The sequence below is a fragment of the Genypterus blacodes genome, unplaced genomic scaffold, assembly GCF_046128005.1.
Source record: "Genypterus blacodes isolate CSIRO-AG114 ecotype Tasmania unplaced genomic scaffold, CSIRO-AGI_Gbla_v1 ptg000058l_1, whole genome shotgun sequence".
In the NCBI taxonomy this organism is placed as follows: Eukaryota; Metazoa; Chordata; class Actinopteri; order Ophidiiformes; family Ophidiidae; genus Genypterus; species Genypterus blacodes.
This window is the reverse complement of record NW_027466870.1, coordinates 4682061-4699905: the sequence shown is the minus strand read 5'-3', so window position 1 is coordinate 4699905 and position 17845 is coordinate 4682061. Positions and strand designations below refer to the sequence as shown.

The window sequence follows — 17845 nt, the reverse complement described above, 5'->3', positions numbered from 1 at the left end:
GACAGACTATTGTTTCTAAATGGATGTCTAAAAATATTCCAAATATTGAAATGATATTTGACATTATGACAATATCATGTAATGTATGATATTGTCCTTTTTTCAGTCAAATAACCTCTAAATATTATAATACACAGAGTTCATGTTCTGTATTCATAAAAACTCATGGAATTGATCCCTGACATATTGGCACTTTGGAAGTACAGTTTAAAAATACAAATTTTCTGCGTGTCATTATAATGACATGACTCCAATTTTCATTCAATGATATAAATAGGATGGAGGAACACCTATTTTAAGTTCTCCAAACATAGTGTTTTCCCTCCAAAACATAAAATAAGTATATCAGCTACCATTTAATGCAACACTCCTGAGGTTTTCACAAAGTGCATAATGTCTGTCTTCACACAGACACTGAATATTACTTGGTTTGCTCCTACTTTTGATTGTGCTGTTGTTAGTTGTCAGACCTGGTAGATACGTAGGTCTGTAAAGTCCATTAACTACTTTCATATACTTACGTTCTTCATATTTTGTCGTTCTCTGCAAGACTTGCTCACAGTGGTCGTAACAGAAACAAGGAAATAGCAACAGCAACAGCAAAGTGAGGCCATTAGAAATAAAGAAAAAACAAAATTATACTCCCATTATATAAATTGTGTTTTTCTGTCCTCAATTTGTGGGCAATTTACTGAGGGAAAACCCATGTTGACCTAAAGGCACATTTCTTAGTGTTCCTTATAAAAACACACTATAAAACATGCATCATTCTTCTCTCTCTAAAAGCTCTTTCATCTTACTAAAAAACACTCACAAGAAAGACACCAACACAGCCCAAAACAGAAGGTCCATGCTTCAAAAGGACATTTTGGACTAAATCAACGTAAGTAATATATAAAATATTTGGGAAATGGGATTTGGGGGGTAAATAAGCAAACACAAAATTGAATCTAAAAGACTGAATGCCACCTCTCCAATCACAATGACATGCATGAAGCCACTGTGGCAACACGGCAACACGCAGTGACGAGCCTCAGGGAAAGTCACTTCCATCATAGATGATCGGTTTCTCCATGGTCAGATGGTAGAAGACTTTCTTAGAGATGAACCTGTATGTGGAAAAATGTAGATCAAAGGTCTACAGTCAACTGCAGCGACAAACCTGAAGGCTTGTGCACACACAATAACAAACATGCACACACACTCTCAGCAAAGTCTGACTAAAAGAGAATTATACATCTTTGTTAATAACATTGCTTCCTCAATTTAAAAAGCAGGATGAGGCCGCTGGGTGTTAGGTGTTCCCTACCGAGAGAAGGAGTTGTCAAAGATGAGAGTGTAGAGGCCGGGGTGTCGGACTTTCAGCTGCCCCTGAATCGTCTCTTTATGGGAATTGCAGCGTGTCAGAGGAATCAGCACCTGAAAGAAGAACAGAGATGTGAGTCTGAGGTGGAACTCAATTTATAGGAGGTGAGAGGATTCTGCATAGTGCAAGAAGTCATTTGTCAAATGTCCAGCTACTTGCAGAGGGGAAAATGTCCTCATTACCACACGTTTTGAATGAAGTCGTTTTAACTATGCAGGTCTACTGAGAATCAAAAGATAGTCAAGCTTATCCTAACTTTGAATTAAAAGCTGATTGAAAGCACAGCAAACAAAAACAGAAAATGGAGATTGTGAGGATGTGTGTGTGTGAAGGATGCCACGTGTGCGTGTGTGTGTGCGGGATGTTTACTGTAACCTGCTGATCTGAACCTGCAGTGTTTTTCCTGTGTTTTGTAAGCTGGAAAGGTGAAGCCAATGACCTCGTGCCTCGTTGCGCGGGCCCATGAAAGCATGCGTGGCGTTTGCCAGGTGTAAACAAATGCACCTGCAATAACTTGAGTGTTATCTATGAGCTCTGATGTGGCTGCAATGTCCAACAAAGGAAAAATCATTCCTTCAGCCTCTATTATGTTTAGCCTTTCAGCCTTTATATAAGAGTTTTAGTCACAGGTATACACACATCATCCCTGTTGTGCTGCACCACTCCTTCAAAACACACTTGTCATGTACTTGTGCATGCATCCACATATACAATGAGATTCTACCTTTGACTGATCCACTTGAGAGTCTGAAGATTCTCGGTAAACCACACTAAAGGAGATGCTCTTGGGCTCTGAGGAAAACATCCAGCTGATGGTTGGCCCGGGGTCAGACACTGCCATAGTTATCATGCTGTAGCAGCTCGACTTGATGAAAAGCTCTCGAGAACCATCGCCGAACTGAGAGACGTCGTCGATGCTGAGAGGCACGTCCATTCTGTGACAAGAAAAGATGAATTGTCAGATGCACTCAAGAGGTATAAATAGATGAAATCCCAAGGTGACTTATTAGTACACACGTATCAAGCACGTTTAAGACTCACGTGACTTCTCCTGATTTCAGAAGGTTGATCTCTGAATCCTGCACAGTGGGAACGTGCTCTTCGGGGTCATCAGGTGTCGCATCGCCTGTGCCTCTGCAAATTTCATTACAAGACAGAGAACATCTCGTTTTTCTCTGAAGGCTTACAGTCTTGGTGCTCCACTCAGGGAACATGACAATGCATCTTAAACAGATTATGGAGATTACACACAGATCATGACCATACATTTTAAAGGTGCAAGTTTCTTATAATGAATGTATTCTCAACATCACTGCTCCTGGCTTTTATCTAAAGCCTATTATGGATTTATTGAGTGATTAACGTGTGTACCTATGGTTTCCATACATGTCAATATGATAATCTACTCAGTGACATCATTGGAGAAAGAAGTGGAAAAGCTGTTCAGTGGCTAACTCGACATAACCATAACACATTCTATAGTTACAACTAATGAATGTTTAATGACTGTGATGGATGATTTATCTCAAGCAAGTTTGAAGTGTCTGAAATATTTTTATGTGCTGAGATAATTGGAGAGCAGTGGCTCAGTGGAAGGAATTAAAAACACATTCATCAATTCAAATATTATGTTAGAGAAAGAACTTGCAATATTGTAAACGATTGAAAATGGTAAGAGAATCACAAAATATGTGTCATTCATGGCAACGAGCCTATTTCTACAGTGTCCTACAGTCCTGCATAGCATCAGGACTGTCCTAAGTGTATTAGTTTTGATTTATCACGTATGTGGAAAAATAAGAATGCTTGATGAAGTATGAATTTGCATTTCATACAAATGGGAGTCTTAAATCACAAGTCAGCATTAGGTCATTCACTGTGATGTCACCTTCTGCACGGTCATTTCTAAGGTCTGTCCCCATCTAATCAAGCCTTTGACTGAAGAGTGTGATGAGTCACAAATGACACAGAATCATCTGCTGTGCTCACATATCCATTGCTCCTGAAGGTCTCTGTCCTTGTTCTCCCTCCAGGGAGCCTGCTGTGGTCTGGGAAGTGGTATCGCTGTCGTACACTCCATTCACTTCCTCTTCAGTAATGATGTCGAAATTTCCATCTTCAGATTTGACGCTGGGATCTGAAACTGGTAGGAACCAAAAAGTATTTATACAAATAATTTAGAATTTAATAAATTGCTTATAGAATGTAAGCAAAATTCAGCCACTTTCTGAAAATTACAGAGTTATAGGATTTGCAATACTAAATACAAGTTTTAATCTCTAAACTAACTCACTTAAAAAATACATCTCACACAGCTTTTGTTTCTCTAAAAATGAAAGTAAGTATCAAAATGGATATGAAAAACCTCCTTCCCCTTTCTCCAAATAAATACACCCTTAGCAGTTTCCTTGTTCCTGAATATGACAACACAAATCTTTTCAGTTCTGCTTCAGTAACCACCCAGTTTATTTATAATCAAATGAATCTGTGGGCTAGAGAACAATGTTGCTAACACGTTTTACAGTGCAGTAGTCAGTTTAGTGTGTGCAGATCATAGACGGGTGTAAACGTTACACATAAACATGTTTGTTTTGTGTAAATTGTCATCCCAGCATGTCTCTCTCACCTGTTACCCTTGGAGTGGGTTTGTATGGTGGCGGCTCTGAATGTGACTGAGGTCCCGGTCCGGGTGGGGGAGGAAGTGTGTCAGCGGGACTCAGCTCTGCCTCTGTGAACCTCTCCACCACCGCGCTGTGCTGAGTGTAACACTCCTTACAGCATCGCTCCTTCTTTCCGCTGAGCTTGGTCATCACAAAGTTGTTGCTGCAGTAGTAGCAGAAGATGCGGCCACAAAGCCTGGAAGTGCATGAATGAAAAGGGAAATACACAAACCAAATAAATGCATGTTTGCTTGCCAATAACACATATAATTGTTACTTGTTATTCATTTGTTGTCTTGTATGTTGGGAGAGAGAGCACAAGGATAATGAGTTATTTCCAAACCTAAAAAGGAAATGTCACAGACAACAGTACAGAGCAGAGGAACTCGTGCCCACTAAATGCCCACCTGCAGTGGTGTTTGCGTAGCCACCAGGTAAACTGTCCACTGCAGTCCAGGCAGCGAGTGGCCTCCTTATCCACCAACCACCATTGTTCCTCTGCTCGAAGTTTCTGCTCATACTCCAGAGCGTCAGACTTTTGCCACAGAGCGTCCTTGTCCCTGAGGTCACGCACAAAAAGAGAGCATTGGATCACAAGTGTCATTTGGGGGCCAACAAATCTCCATCTGAGACTCAATCGAGATTTCCCCTCACTTGTTTGTTACTCAGAAAGACCTTCTACATTTTTTACACTTCTTATTTTAGAGTTGGAGAAACAATTAAACAACAAAGGCAAGGATAACATTAGTGTATAAGTGTGTAAGTGGGAACGTCTCCTATATTTCCATTAATGGTCCTCTCATGTTGGACTCCTACTTTATAAGCTCGATGAGTCGCTCTCCAAGGTTGGTCCTGGTTCTGCTGAGGTCATCGATCTCTGCCGACATCTTGATGTAACTGCTTTGATTCTCAGCTTCTGCTGTGGCAAGTTTCTGCTTCAGATCCTCGCAGAGCTTTTGCGTATCTGAAAGTGCACCTTCAGCACTGAGGAAGAGAAAGGAGGCGGAAGCACATCAGAGTCATGGTCATCACATGAAATGTACAGGCGACAACGGTGTCAAGCATACCTGTTGACGGAGTCTTGGAGTTGCTGAATCTCCCTTTCACTCTCGCGGATGGCAGTTTCTGACCTCGTGATGTGAGTGTCCTTCTCACCAGTAAGTTGCAAGTACTGCTCATTCACAGCCTTTGTAAAACATAATAAAACCATTTTTGACACTTCTGGCAGCAGGCTTTTGTGACTGTGCCAGGCTATTCCTATGTTATTGTGCGCTTAGCTGGTGTCTAGCTGCACACTTTAAAATGTAAGCACACAACACACAAAGATACAAACCTCAACTTTAGAAACTTTGGCCTCCATAATGGTTAAATTCTCCAGCTCCACTTCCAGCTGGGCTTTCACCTTAACTAGCTGCTCATTTAAATTCTGTGAAAGTAACAAAACAAAAAACAAGGTAAGTAAACTGAATATAGTGACGCAACAAACTAATATAACGGTGCCAAATTAGGGGTTCAACATAATTAAGATATTCATTAAATTCACCTTAATCTGGGTCTGCTGATTCATTCTCTCTGAGCTCATTTGGAATTTAACAGCTTCTACTTCCTCTCTGCTGGAGTCCTTGATCATCTGCGCTTGGCTATGGGCCTTTTCCAGCTTCTGCTGGAGCTCCTCTATTGTCCCTGTAAGCTTTTCCACCTCTGTCAGCTCCTCTCTTACTCCGCTTTCCTTCTCCTGCTGTAGCTTTGATATGCAATCCTCTTGTTGCTCCACCTCTTGCTCGAGCTTCGCAACCTCGGCCCCCAGCTTACAGATGGTCATGCCCAACTCTGCCATCTCTGTGGTTGTCCTGTGCAAGCTTTCCTGTGTCTCGCTGTTCTCAAGGACCAGTCGGGCATTTTCGGACTTGAAGTTGGCAAGCTCTTCTTTGATGGCAGCCTCAGAAAGAGCCATCTGAGCACGAGCAGCTATTTCTCTGTCACGCTCCTCATTGAGAGCCCCTTCTGTCTTCTTGCTCTGCATGAGCTCTGATATGTGCTTCTGATTTAGTGTCTCAATTTGGGACTTCAGTTGGTCAGTCAGAGTCTTGAGTTCATCTCTCTGGGCCTCTGTAACCTCCAGCTGTACTTGGGACTTCAGCTTATCCTCCTCTGATCTCTGTGAATGCACTCTGAGGTCCAGGACTTGTGCCTGGAGCCTGGACACTTCTTTCATGTTCACTTCTAACTGGCCTTCAACCATAGTAAGTTTGGCACTCACTTCCTGGCCCTCCTTTGCATGGGCGGTGCTCCTCTCCAGCTGAGACTTCTCTACGGCCTGTTTCTCAGAGGTAAGCCTTTCGATCACCTCTGTCTGTCTGGAACAGGTTGCTTCTGCAGTGGCCTTAGCTGCCTCAAGCTCCTTCTCCTTGGCTTCCAGAGCTTTTAACTTACACTGGAGCTCAACAAAGTTCTTCTCTTTCTTCTCTAGCTGGGCCTCTTTTGTTCTGAGCTGTTCTCCAAGGCTGGCTTCATTCTTACGTGAAGATCCTAAGTTCTTTTCCAGCTCTTCGATCTGCCTGTGAACATTCTTCAGGTCAGCCTGCATGCTGCTGAGCGATGCCTTCACGGTGTCTTGCTCCTCTCTCAGGCTGTGGTTCTCCTGCTCCAGCCTCTTTGATGTGGCCTCTGAGAGCTTTGCAGCCATGCTCGCTCGCTGCAAACTCTCATCCAGGTTACGGTTCTCCACGCGCAGCCTTTTGTCTTTTTCATCCACTGTCATCTTGGTATCATCCAGTTGGCCTCTAAGCTGTTTCTCAGACGCCCTTAGTGTTGCTAATTCAGCCTCAATCACCGTTCTATTTTCTGACATCTCCTTTTTTATCTCTTCATTTTTCTTCACTGTGATGAGCAGTTTCTCATTCACTTCCATTAGATTGAGGCACTGTGTCTTGTAGTCTTCTACCTTACTGGCCTGATCTTTGACATTAGTCTCGAGCTCAGTGAGGGCATTGGTCAGTTTGTCCTTCTCTGTGGTCAGGCTCTGGTTCTTGGCTTCTCTCTCTTGTAGTGTTTGGCAGTTGGATGTCAGCTCTGCTTCTTTGCTCTTAAGCTTCTCCTTCAGGGCAATGACCTCTCTTTCAAAGGAATCCTTCAAGCAATCCATATTCTTTTGCATTTCATCTTTATCTTTTCCTGTTCTCCTCCTGACTTCATTCACCTGTTCCTCCTTCTCTACAATAGATCTTTGGAGGTCATGAAGCTGCTTTTGCAGGTTGATGTCTTCTTTCTCTCTCAGCATCAGGTTCACCTGCAGCTTATCAATAGTGGAACATTGTTCCTCCACTTTTGCCTCCAACTTGGTCTTCTCCTCAGATGCTAATGAAACCAATGCTCCGAGTTTTGTCTCACCTTTTTTTGCATCTGCCTCCTTGACTATCAGCGCCTCCTCTAGCCTTTCTGCCTGTCTTTTCCTCTCTTCTATCTCACCAACAGCTTCTATCTTCCCTTTCTCTGCCTCTTTCAGTCTATCCAGCAATGTGTGGATCTTTTGAGCTGAATCAAAATGACTTGCTGTCTGCTGGCTCTTTTCATTCAAAACCCCATCCAACTTGGCAAGGAGCTCGATGTTCTTCTCCTCAGCAACCACCAATTTTCCCTGGAGCAGGCGTTGTTCAGCATCTTTGGTTCTATCTCTAGCCCTGAGTGTCTCCAGCTCTCTAGACAGGGCTTCCTCTTTTCCCTGCAGAGCTTTGAAGGCTCCGTGCAAGTGCTGTTGCTCCTCTTGGGCAGCAAGCGACACATCCAGCTGCCTCTGAAGCTCCACCACCACTCCCCTGAGCTCAGCAGCCTCATCGCCCAGCTGCTGCACCGTATCTAAGAGCTGCCGCTGCTTCAGCTCAGACTGGTCTAGCTCCAGCTGAAGGTCTTCTACTGCACTGGCATTTTCACTGCAGACAGGCAGAGACTCATTCAGCTCACTCAGCAGACTCTGGCCATGTTCAGGGCTACAGGGGAAATCAAATGCTTGCTAGATGGTAGTATGGGGGAATCAGGGGAGGAGGGAAGGAATAGAGGAATGGATTAGGGATGATATCAATTTCTATTACACACACATGAACAAAACTGCATGATGAAAGTGACATATGAGGACATTAAAGGCTTGTTTCTGTTACCTGTGAGTAGCTGCTGGCCAAACTGTTCATGCTGGAACTGCGACTGGGAGGTTTCCACATGTAGCCAGGTGAGTTTCCCACTCCTAGAGTCTTCCTGATGATAGTCAAATAAATCGATAAATAATGATGCTCTTAAACACAAATAACGTGTTAATTTCTTGTTGCTTTAAAAATGCAGTATATCTAAGTATTCGTCAACTAACATTTTCAGGCTTTGGTTCATTTGTTACCTTGCAAAGGTGGGCCATGACGCATCAAGGTCATGACCCCTGGAGGCCACATCAAACTGGACTTCATTGAGCTCATACAGGTGATTGATGATATCAACGCTGAGATGGGGCTTCAAGAAGGGGCTTCTTGAATAATACCAATCACTGTGGGAGAGAGAGGTTAGGAGAGGTTGGATTTGTCTGCCAATTAAATTCCAAAACTTTTCAACCGTTGCCGTTCTATCACGGTTTAATTAAAGGCTTTGTGTCTGGTACAGCAGTTACTATCAAGCTTGATCGAACACAAAAAACAAACTTGTTTACAAAATGTTACAAATGTCAAACCAAATTGAACTTACAAGCAGAGAGCAGTCGACACTAAATGCCACTTTTTTTTTTTTACACAGAAAGTAGGTATGTGCATCATGTGTCATTATCAAAGATGATGCTCTAAATGCCTTCCCTGTGGTTATGTATTTTTAGTTCAGTGCCATGTGAATTATATTATATAATGACTGGTGCAGACACACACCCATGCTTGTCCTATGGTGAGTCATTAAAAGCAATAATTACACTAATTAGTAAGACTGACTCATGTTCTACTGAAGTACTATGACCAGGGAAGTGGTAAAAGCAAAACACAATGGAAAGAATAAGACCGTGGTCATCCTAAAGACGCATCTCTATTTTTCCAGTCATGTCCACTTGAGCAAAAGTCCACCATTGATTAGTTATTTGAAAAAAAAGGGGAAATCCTTCTAAATATTGCTTCAAAGGGCCATAGACCTCTGTTAGGCTCTGATATCAACTCAACAATAACAGTTTTACCTTGTGACTCTCTGGTTCATCAGACATTGCTGCAGTGTGTCAGCCAGCCTCTGATGTACGAGGGAATATCGAATGAATGCTCGTCCCTTCCCCAGAGACGTCTTCACCTACAGAAGCAAAAGAGCACAACGTTTCACACACTACAAGTAACAGAGTGTTCTTCATACACACAGAGCCATACACTCCTTCTACTCAAGAAAACATATCTCATAAGCACAGGAATAAATTGTTCTAATTTAATAAACAATTTATGTATGAATGCAATACTAGGATTAATGATGAATGAATGAATGAATGAATGAATGAATGAATGAATGAATGCATCATACAACAAAAGATCAAAATCTCCATACCTCACTGATAGACTTGACGAAGCGGATCCCATCATTTGCTCCTTTGATTTTAGCCAAACAATCAATGAAGTAATCCCAATAATCTTTCTTGGTGCCTAGAAATGTGGTTTTCTCCTTTTGGTCAAACTGAAAGAGAAATACAGTTGGAATGCGTAATGGTACATAATGATTTATATTCTTAAAGCAGAGGTATAGTATGTCACAAATGAACTTGAATCTGTTGACGCAATACGAGCAAATTCCGACCTGCAGCAGATACTCCAATTTGTAGGAGAACTTGTGCAGGTTGGTGCTGTCATCTGTGATTGGCTCCCCACTTTCCCTGTGCTCCTTTGCAAGCTCAGCAACCGCCTCTGAAATATTTGGCAAGATGAACAAAGATTACTGAGGACAGCCACACAGTTGCCACTCACATGCGAAACATCAAAACTTACCTTGGCAAACACACTCAACCTATAAGCTCCTGATGTATACTATATATTTGAACCAAAACAGAAAGGAACAGTAGACCCCATGTATAGACATTTAGGGCTGTTATCTGGGAACGAAGAAGCAGGAAGGAAAACTGCAAACATCACAAAGATCAATATCCTTTTTGTTTTTGCTTTGATGCCATCCTGTTCGCTCATCGTCACTTGCCTCTTATCCATCGTAAAAACTGAAAGGAGAGCCGTGATGGGTGCACCCTATGCACACAAGCTCTGTCTCGCTGCATGCTGGAAAAAGGCTCCCCGTTTGGACCACACCTTTACAGCAGGGACACGAGGTCGCCCTGAATCAGGTTACCAGAAGGGGTTGCATCGCTCTCCCCTTCTCACTGTTTCTTTGTTTGTCACGTCGTTATGCCACAACTAAAGTCATGAGGCTTCCTTCTCTAATTGTAAAAGCCACGTGGCCAGGATTGTCTGCTATTCACACATCCATGCACACACACATACACACACACACACACACACAAAGTTTGGCGTACCGTGCAGATCTCTGATAATCCTCTGGAGTTGGCTCTCCCCAACGGTAGCCCCAGCAGCCATGGCCCCACCGCTGTCTCCCTGGCAACCAGGGGTCACAGGGTCACACCCAGTCTGCTGAATCAGAGAATCAGTATCAGTCAGGCACAAAAGATTGACATGAATGGAATGGACAGTGTAGCCATTAGGACGACTTCCTGCTTTCTTTCTCTTTCCTTTCTGAATGAGGACGAAACGTGATTTTGGTCACTAGTGCTGCAACAATTGGCTGATTAATCTGCTGATATCAATTACTTATTTAGTCAATAAACATGGTCACACATAGCCATTACATGAAGCAAGATTCTAAAGTGACATCTTTTCTGATTTTGTCAAAATAACAGATAAACAGTACAACAAGATCTAATGTAGTGTATGATTGACTATTTTATTACACAATGCAATTACAGCCACACTTTGAATCACAGTACAATTACATAGTGGTTACTACACAGCAAATACTCTGATGTTACTATTTGCATAACAAAGCAACAAGTGTTTTGAGAAACTCGCTGTGCAAACGTTTCAGAATGGAATCAATATTCTGAATCACAATGACAAGACACTTTCGACGTTACGTTTGCACTTTACACACCATTTGGTACCATAATGTAACACTTTGGGCATGCATTACTTCGTGTTAAGGTTTTAAGGATGTAAAGATAACGCGCAGTTGTAAGAAGTATCGGTTGTTACAGCGCAAACAACTTTTCTTTGTTCTACGAATAGTAGTTGATGTTGTTAAGCTAAGCTAGCTAACAGCTCGAGCGTTTACAAACAACCTTAGTTTGTTTCTCAGTAAATGTTCTCAAACAAATAAGAGCGTGACATCACCGTCACACAACGCCTTACATAATGGCCTCGCTATCTACGTGTTTCTGAATACTTTGAGTTAAAACAATGACAAAAAAAGAAATAACTTTGACATACTTTTACAGATATAGTCCATAACAACCCTGGTCGTTTGTATGCGTCAACAAACTTGTTGAGTGTGACATTCGTGACTGACATTGTGCTGTCCAATGGGAAAGCGAGATGTGGCACTATGACCAACCGCTGTGAGGCTAGTAGGCGGGACTAATATGTTGAGTTGTCGCAGCAGAGTAAACAGTCTCGTCATGTGACCAATAGTTAGTTTTAAAGCTCACATACCTCACGATACAACGTATTCTCAGTTCATTTTGATGGCAAAATGTTATTTTCTCAAATTTTAGTTATTCACATATTTTAAAAAATGTTTTAGGTTTAAAACAGAACACGCCTGTTGAATAAATTCTTTCTAAACTAGATAATAATAAACATTAATAATTGAAATAACGTTTTAGACTTTAGAATGGCTGCATAAACCATGTGTAGCCATCTGTGACCTCTGCTGTGGTCTTGGATGGTGTGTTGTTGCTTTTGTGATGGGACTTTCGATTCCTTTCCGATTTTTGAAACGGAACCAGGAATAGAAACGCCAGTCAGTCCTGAAGCAAAAACTTTTATTTCCCTATTGTCGACAGAACTAAAACGCATCAAGCAACAGGTAGGTTGATTTATTGCTAATCCTAATGATATTTGGTTACCATAAGGTTTTTATTAGTAAAACAATTAATTTAGTACAATTAAACCTCTGTCTCTATCATTTAGTGCATTCAGTAATTACAAAATGAGCAGAGTTATTCTTTTATTACTCCTTATATCTCAGATAATGATATAGAATAAATGAATGAATAGTTAAGGAAGGAGGAACATGTATGACATGACTCACTTGTATTTTATTTCTAGGTTTCCAATAATGGCGGACAATTTCAATTACACTTACGATTACAGTGGTGAAGATGAAATCTGTGACAGCGGCAATGCTGTCAAATTCAGCTCCTTTGCCATTCCCATCTTCTTCTCTGTTGTGATAACCCTGAGTCTCACAGGGAACATCCTGGTCCTTGTGATCCTGGCTTTATATGAGAACATGAAGTCTCTCACCAACATATTCATCCTCAACTTGGCCCTATCTGACCTCGTCTTTACGGCGGGTCTCCCCTTCTGGGCAGTTTACCACGTCTTGGGCTGGGTGCTTTCAAAGAGACTCTGCCAAGTGGTGACCTTCATCTTCTTCATCGGATTTTACAGCAGCATTCTATTCCTGACTATCATGACCATCTACAGATATTTGGCTGTGGTCCATCCGCACTTGGACATGGACAGGCACAGAGTCAGTTCTGGTATCATCGTGTCAGTCATCCTATGGGGGGTCAGCGTTGGAGCAGCCATGCCTTACTTCCTCCACAGCTCTGTTCACGTTATCTACCACAGTGATCGAGAATCCTTCGCCTGTGAAATTGGAGATTCACTGTGGAAAACCATTGGCATTTACCAACAGAACATATTTTTCTTGGTTGCTTTTGGCGTGATGACTTTCTGTTACACGCAGATTTTGCTGAAAATCACAAGAACAAGGTCCCACACAAAGAGCAGAGCAGTGAGGCTCATCTTCTCCATTGTGACTGTCTTTTTTGCGGGCTGGGTACCATACAACATCGTCATCTTCCTGAGGATGCTGGCAGACCACTTGATAGCGCCCTTTGATACTTGTGATGCGAGGAACAACCTGGAATACGCCTTCGCTGTGAGCCGGCTCGTGGCTTTCTCCCACTGCTGCCTCAACCCAATCTTCTATGCATTTGTTGGTGTGACGTTCAGAGGTCATTTGAAGTCACTACTGCATCGAATGTTCGTCAAAGTTCAGTGAAGGCGCAGCAGGTCAGAATGACAAACCTCTGCTCACAAGGATCCATGCACTAGATGCTTTTATTTGACTTTAAATGCTTTCTGTTGTTTACTGCATACTTTCTTCTTTATTGTGTTCATATGTGTGATTGTTAATGAATAAGTAGTTATTTGTGACTTAATCTGAGTAGTACATGCATGGTTTCTTATATAGCACAATTTATCTATGATTTTGGGTTTGGATTGGATTTGCATACATTTGCAGTGTATTCTTGGTTATAATGCTTGCAAGTTTATATAGTTTGCCCAGAGTTAAGTCTGTAAGGCTGATAGACGTCTGAAGAAAAGCACCTTTTGCTGAAATTGAATTCTTTGGCCTTCTATTTATCTCCATGTTTTTACGGTCAAATAAAGTTTGATGCTGATAATTCTCTCCCTGGTCTATCTTCTTTTATACACATATTCCAGCAGACAAAGCAGATCCAAGAACAAATGTTTTAAAATATCTGCAGTGTTAGAAAAGACTAAAGAAATCTACACTGCTGATTTCACATTATTGACATACACTTTAGAGTTGACATGCTGTGTATACAGACTAAAGAGACACTGTGTCCAATGTTCATCGCCCTTTTTAATCGGCCCTAGATTAACTGAGGGTGCAGATTATTTTTAACCATCATATTGTGACATAATCAGGTCATAGGACTCAGCCAGCACCGACAAAATCCATACAGTACATGCAGCTTTGGTGTCTTTTTAAGTTCCTACTTTGATCCAACAGAGGGCATCATGTGCCCAATACTGGATATGGAAATATCTGACATACTTTCCAAACAATCGGACACAACATTGGGGCAGAATTCAGTTTCCTCATTCTGTTATCTGAGTTATTGCACTCATTACTCATTGCAAACCTCACCGCCTGGAAGAAGAATTCATTTCTGTACGGAGATTCCTGAAGTTAGTTCCTGTTCGTTATGAGTTTTTAACTTCAAGACTTTTAAAGTTTCATATTCACACTTTCTGAGTGTTGTGAAGTCGTCTGAAATTCTTCCCAGGCTATACAGATGAATCCGACCCTATGGTAAGATCAGATAACTGCTTCTACTTTTGTATATGAATAGATATTTTGGACAACAAAGAGAAAGATAGTTCCTTTTCCAGTGAGAATGTTTTTCTGCATGTTTACATTTATCTAATGGCATTTCCACCTTGTTTGCAGATGTGGTCTCTTCTTATGCTCTTTAGTGGTTTGATTGGACTACACAGCTTTCTAAAAGTGAAGGGTTACGCTACTCTTGACTTAACACAGTCCTGTCAGTCAATGTCAGTCATACATCAGCCATCTGGAGGGTCGCCTTATCCTCCTCAGGACAGTGCACCACCGTTTGAGGTCACATGCACACCTGGACAAAGAGGCGAGCCAATCACAGGTACTGCCACTGTCTGTCCCCTTTTCACTGTAGATTAACTTGTTGCTATGGAAGTGAAATCTTATATCTCACCGTGTTAAAGCATCAAACTATTTTCAGTTCATCTTCGAAGCAAATCGACCCAGAAGTTCACAGGGTTTTTGTTGGAGGCACGGGTGACAGAGGACGGTCCTCCTGTTGGACAGTTTACTTTGCTTGATGTTAAAACATCTAAACTCCTGACGTGCAATGATTCCCCGGTGAGTCGTCCTGTTATCAATCAGTGCATTTCTGATTTAACAATTCATAAAGTCTCTCTCTGTGTTATTTGAAGATGAATAGTAACTTTACAGCTGAAGCTCTACCACAGCTTCACATCTTGTTCTGAAGCTTTTTCTGGGTGTGAAGTTTCTCTGCTTTCGTCTTCATCTTCAGGCCTCTGCTGTCAGTCAAAAGAACAGTCGAGGAAAGACTTCCCTCAACGTTAGCTGGACAGGACAGGAGGCGGAGATGGGCGTCATTTTCAGGTGATCCCACACTCAGTGATTACTATAACGTCAATAATGTAAACCTCCGCCTTACTTGGTTCAGTATTACAGTTGATGTGGGGTGATATGTTTGTCATTGACCTCTGTGTATGTCCCACATATTTCAGAGCTACATTTGTTGAAAACTTCGTCACATTCTGGGAGCGCGTGATTGTCACCTTACCTCCACTCACCACGACTACCGAACCAAGCACTACAGCGAGTACTCCAGAAACAAGTACTACAAGTTCAACAACAACAGAACCAACCAATTCGCCTGGCATCAGTTCACCTCCTGCCGTTATTCCTACAGGTTCAACACCTTATCCAACAAATGGTACCATTAATGAAACAAAGGTTGTTTTCTTCGCTACAAAAACACGTCCTGCCTGCAAATATCTAAACTCTAGTCGTTCCATCATTGTATCTGCTCATTCTCTCTGTGTGTAATCAGCATCTGGACGCCGCTGTGTCACTGTTGGCTCTTTCAACCGGTTTGGGAGCTCTGGGTCAGGTGCGTTTTTGTGCTGACACCTATTAGATCACAACATAACCCAATAATACATAACCTCTCTCTCTCTCTCTCTCTCCCTCTCTCTCTCTCCCTCTCTCTCTCTCTCTCTCTCTCTCTCTCTCTCTTCAGGCAGTGCCCCTGGCTAAAACAATAACCCATACCCCCCAGGTAAGACATGGTATGTATAGGACTTGTCGTCGTGGTTACACTGGGTCACTGGGTCACTAAATTGTTTACATTTATGTCCTTCGCCAGGTATTTCTGATGTTATGCAGAGCAATCACCCTGGTTACTCAAACAGCCGCTTTGACCTTGTTATGTCTGTTGGATTCCATCAATGTGAGTATTTTTACGTTCTTTGCTGTGTGTTCTGAATAGTGGTGAGCTGTCATTTTTACAAGTGTGTATGTGTTTGTTTGCATCTGTGTTTAGGTCGAAATTATTGCACTTGCGAGTGTGGCGACATTATTCAGTCTCATGCAGTTTGTGATCTTCTCTCTTCCGATTGAACCCGATCATAACCTGTAAGTTCAGATCTTTGGCCCCTGCCTTAATGTTTGACTTGACAGTGTGACGAGTAACTGTTTGTTCTCTTCCTGTTTGGTTCAAGAAAGGGCCTCCGTGATTATGCTGCTCTAGTGTGTTTGGTCATCCATGAGTTTTTAACATGTAAGTGAATCCACAGTCTAAATGTCGCTGCAGCTTTGTGTCTTTGCACGCTTATTTTATATCTGAATCTGTTTCACACGCAGTCGCTGCCATCTTTGTGGGTCTTTGGTTGAGGAGAGCGGAGTGTTGGATTCTCAACGTGACGACCAGTTACGCAGTCTGGAATTTCCTGTTTTTTATGTGGATCATTCTAATCAGTATTTACAGAGAGTCACAGCGCAGTAGAGGTGAGTAACTGTGAAGAAATGCTCTACAAATATACAATAACACTGAAGGAGCAACAACATCGAAACAAATCTGTTCAACTTGTTCTGTTCCAGTAGGCTCGCAAACTTTACAGGGGTCAAGTCAGCACAACAAAAAGGTGGAAACCATGGAAACCAGCTACACTTTAACAAGGTTTGAAAATGTATTGGTATACTGTTTATTAATGATCACTGTATATCTCTCTAACCTCCAGGTGAAGCTCGGTGCAGTCGGCTTGGCTGTTTCAATTTTCTTCTACGTTGGGATCGTTGCGTTTATTGTAACGGTCATTGTGGGAATATTTGTGTAAAATGTAGATCTGAAACTGCATTCAAAGTTCAGTATGGATGCTCACATGTCATGTAAATGTAAATATCATTAAAGTTTTAATTGAGAATGTGGTTTTGCTTCTTGTGCCCAAACTAATTCATTACAACACCAAAATAGTGATAAAGCAATGAAGTGAATGAAGAATCTGTCTATTTTACAAGGAAATGTAAGTAAAAATGGATCAGACCCTCTGTGTTTAAAGCAGCCTGTGCTGTGTTCCACCAGTCAGCAGTGAGGAAATGTGTGGGCAGTGTGATGAACCATCAGGGGGAGGGACTGTGTGGAATGTGCTTGTTTTGGAAAAACACCAAATGTTATTACAATCCTTTTACAGTGCATGAATGTGTAAACAAATGTAAGATAGATCTTTGAAGTACCGAGGAAAATTGAAGATAAAACCAAATCAGAGAATTGTGTTATTTGTCTGGTGATTATTTTATATTGGGTGACTCATTTTATACAACATGAAGTTTATAATGAACTCTTGTGTGTATTATCAAGTCAAACAGCCTGATACGCAGAACTAGAAACAAGGAACAAGGAAAGACTAAGAACCAGAAAGGTGAACATCAGGTTCTACAAATATACAGACCACTATGGTTTTGTATTTCATGGAGGCATTGTTCAAAAAACAAACATTTGACTTTTCTTTCTTGTCAAGAAGCCAAAATCTTAGTATGTGTAAGTGTTACAGTTCCAGTTGCTCCACCCGTTAGTCCTCTTAATTGTACTTTGCGTCTTATAAATACTACATTTTTTCAATACTTTTGAAGTGGGTACACTTACAGTCAATGCCGGCTGATCAGTCAGGATATCAACTCTCAATCACTCAGTAGATGATTAAACTCCTCTTACTTT

The 17845-nt window shown here is 41.7% G+C and overlaps 3 protein-coding genes across 8 annotated transcripts; 2 read left to right on the top strand and 1 right to left on the bottom strand.

Annotated features, from left to right (window-relative positions):
- Positions 1-115: 115 nt before the first annotated feature.
- On the bottom strand, positions 116-11603 carry fyco1a (FYVE and coiled-coil domain autophagy adaptor 1a). Of its 2 annotated transcripts, none has more exons than XM_076153530.1 (18): positions 11508-11603; positions 10541-10655; positions 9817-9923; positions 9571-9696; positions 9218-9324; positions 8411-8554; positions 8181-8274; positions 5570-8035; positions 5360-5452; positions 5094-5212; positions 4843-5010; positions 4434-4586; positions 3993-4222; positions 3356-3509; positions 2408-2500; positions 2091-2301; positions 1310-1419; positions 116-1109 (listed from the first exon to the last, which is right to left on the bottom strand). In XM_076153530.1, exons 1-18 carry the CDS (start codon positions 11586-11588, stop codon positions 1034-1036), a joined length of 4647 nt encoding a protein of 1548 aa, XP_076009645.1. In that variant the 5' UTR covers positions 11589-11603; the 3' UTR covers positions 116-1033. The 2 variants fall into 2 exon arrangements, with proteins under 2 accessions (XP_076009645.1, XP_076009646.1); XM_076153531.1 differs by having other exon boundaries at positions 10541-10652.
- Positions 11604-11790: 187 nt separating this feature from the next.
- LOC143003058 (chemokine XC receptor 1-like) lies at positions 11791-13722 on the top strand. The gene is made up of 2 exons (XM_076153534.1): positions 11791-12105; positions 12348-13722. The coding sequence occupies exon 2, from the start codon at positions 12358-12360 to the stop codon at positions 13309-13311; it is 954 nt and encodes a 317-aa protein (XP_076009649.1). The 5' UTR covers positions 11791-12105; positions 12348-12357; the 3' UTR covers positions 13312-13722.
- A 417-nt stretch (positions 13723-14139) lies between these two features.
- LOC143002876 (uncharacterized) lies at positions 14140-17095 on the top strand. Of its 5 annotated transcripts, none has more exons than XM_076153258.1 (13): positions 14140-14373; positions 14512-14722; positions 14822-14961; positions 15137-15228; positions 15357-15466; positions 15542-15585; positions 15683-15742; positions 15872-15910; positions 15998-16081; positions 16175-16266; positions 16353-16411; positions 16495-16638; positions 16732-17095. In XM_076153258.1, the coding sequence occupies exons 1-13, from the start codon at positions 14371-14373 to the stop codon at positions 16965-16967; spliced, it is 1314 nt and encodes a 437-aa protein (XP_076009373.1). In that variant the 5' UTR covers positions 14140-14370; the 3' UTR covers positions 16968-17095. The 5 variants fall into 5 exon arrangements, with proteins under 5 accessions (XP_076009373.1, XP_076009375.1, XP_076009374.1 ...); XM_076153260.1 differs by having other exon boundaries at positions 15357-15585; positions 16735-16775; positions 16872-17095; XM_076153259.1 differs by having other exon boundaries at positions 15357-15585; positions 16732-16775; positions 16872-17095.
- The last annotated feature ends 750 nt before the right edge of the window (positions 17096-17845 follow it).

Excerpts from the sequence above, each read along its gene's own strand:
- fyco1a (XM_076153530.1), bottom strand. The coding sequence starts at position 11,588 with ATGTCAGTCACGAATGTCACACTCAACAAGTTTGTTGACGCATACAAA. Across the intron at positions 9,924-10,540 it reads GATTATCAGAGATCTGCACG|AGGCGGTTGCTGAGCTTGCA; the intron begins GTACGCCAAACT and ends CAAATATTTCAG. Across the intron at positions 8,036-8,180 it reads TGGCCAGCAGCTACTCACAG|CAAGCATTTGATTTCCCCTG; the intron begins GTAACAGAAACA and ends ACTACCATCTAG.
- LOC143003058 (XM_076153534.1), top strand. The coding sequence starts at position 12,358 with ATGGCGGACAATTTCAATTACACTTACGATTACAGTGGTGAAGATGAA.
- LOC143002876 (XM_076153256.1), top strand. Across the intron at positions 15,586-15,682 it reads GTACCATTAATGAAACAAAG|CATCTGGACGCCGCTGTGTC; the intron begins GTTGTTTTCTTC and ends GTGTGTAATCAG. Across the intron at positions 16,082-16,174 it reads GTCTGTTGGATTCCATCAAT|GTCGAAATTATTGCACTTGC; the intron begins GTGAGTATTTTT and ends ATCTGTGTTTAG.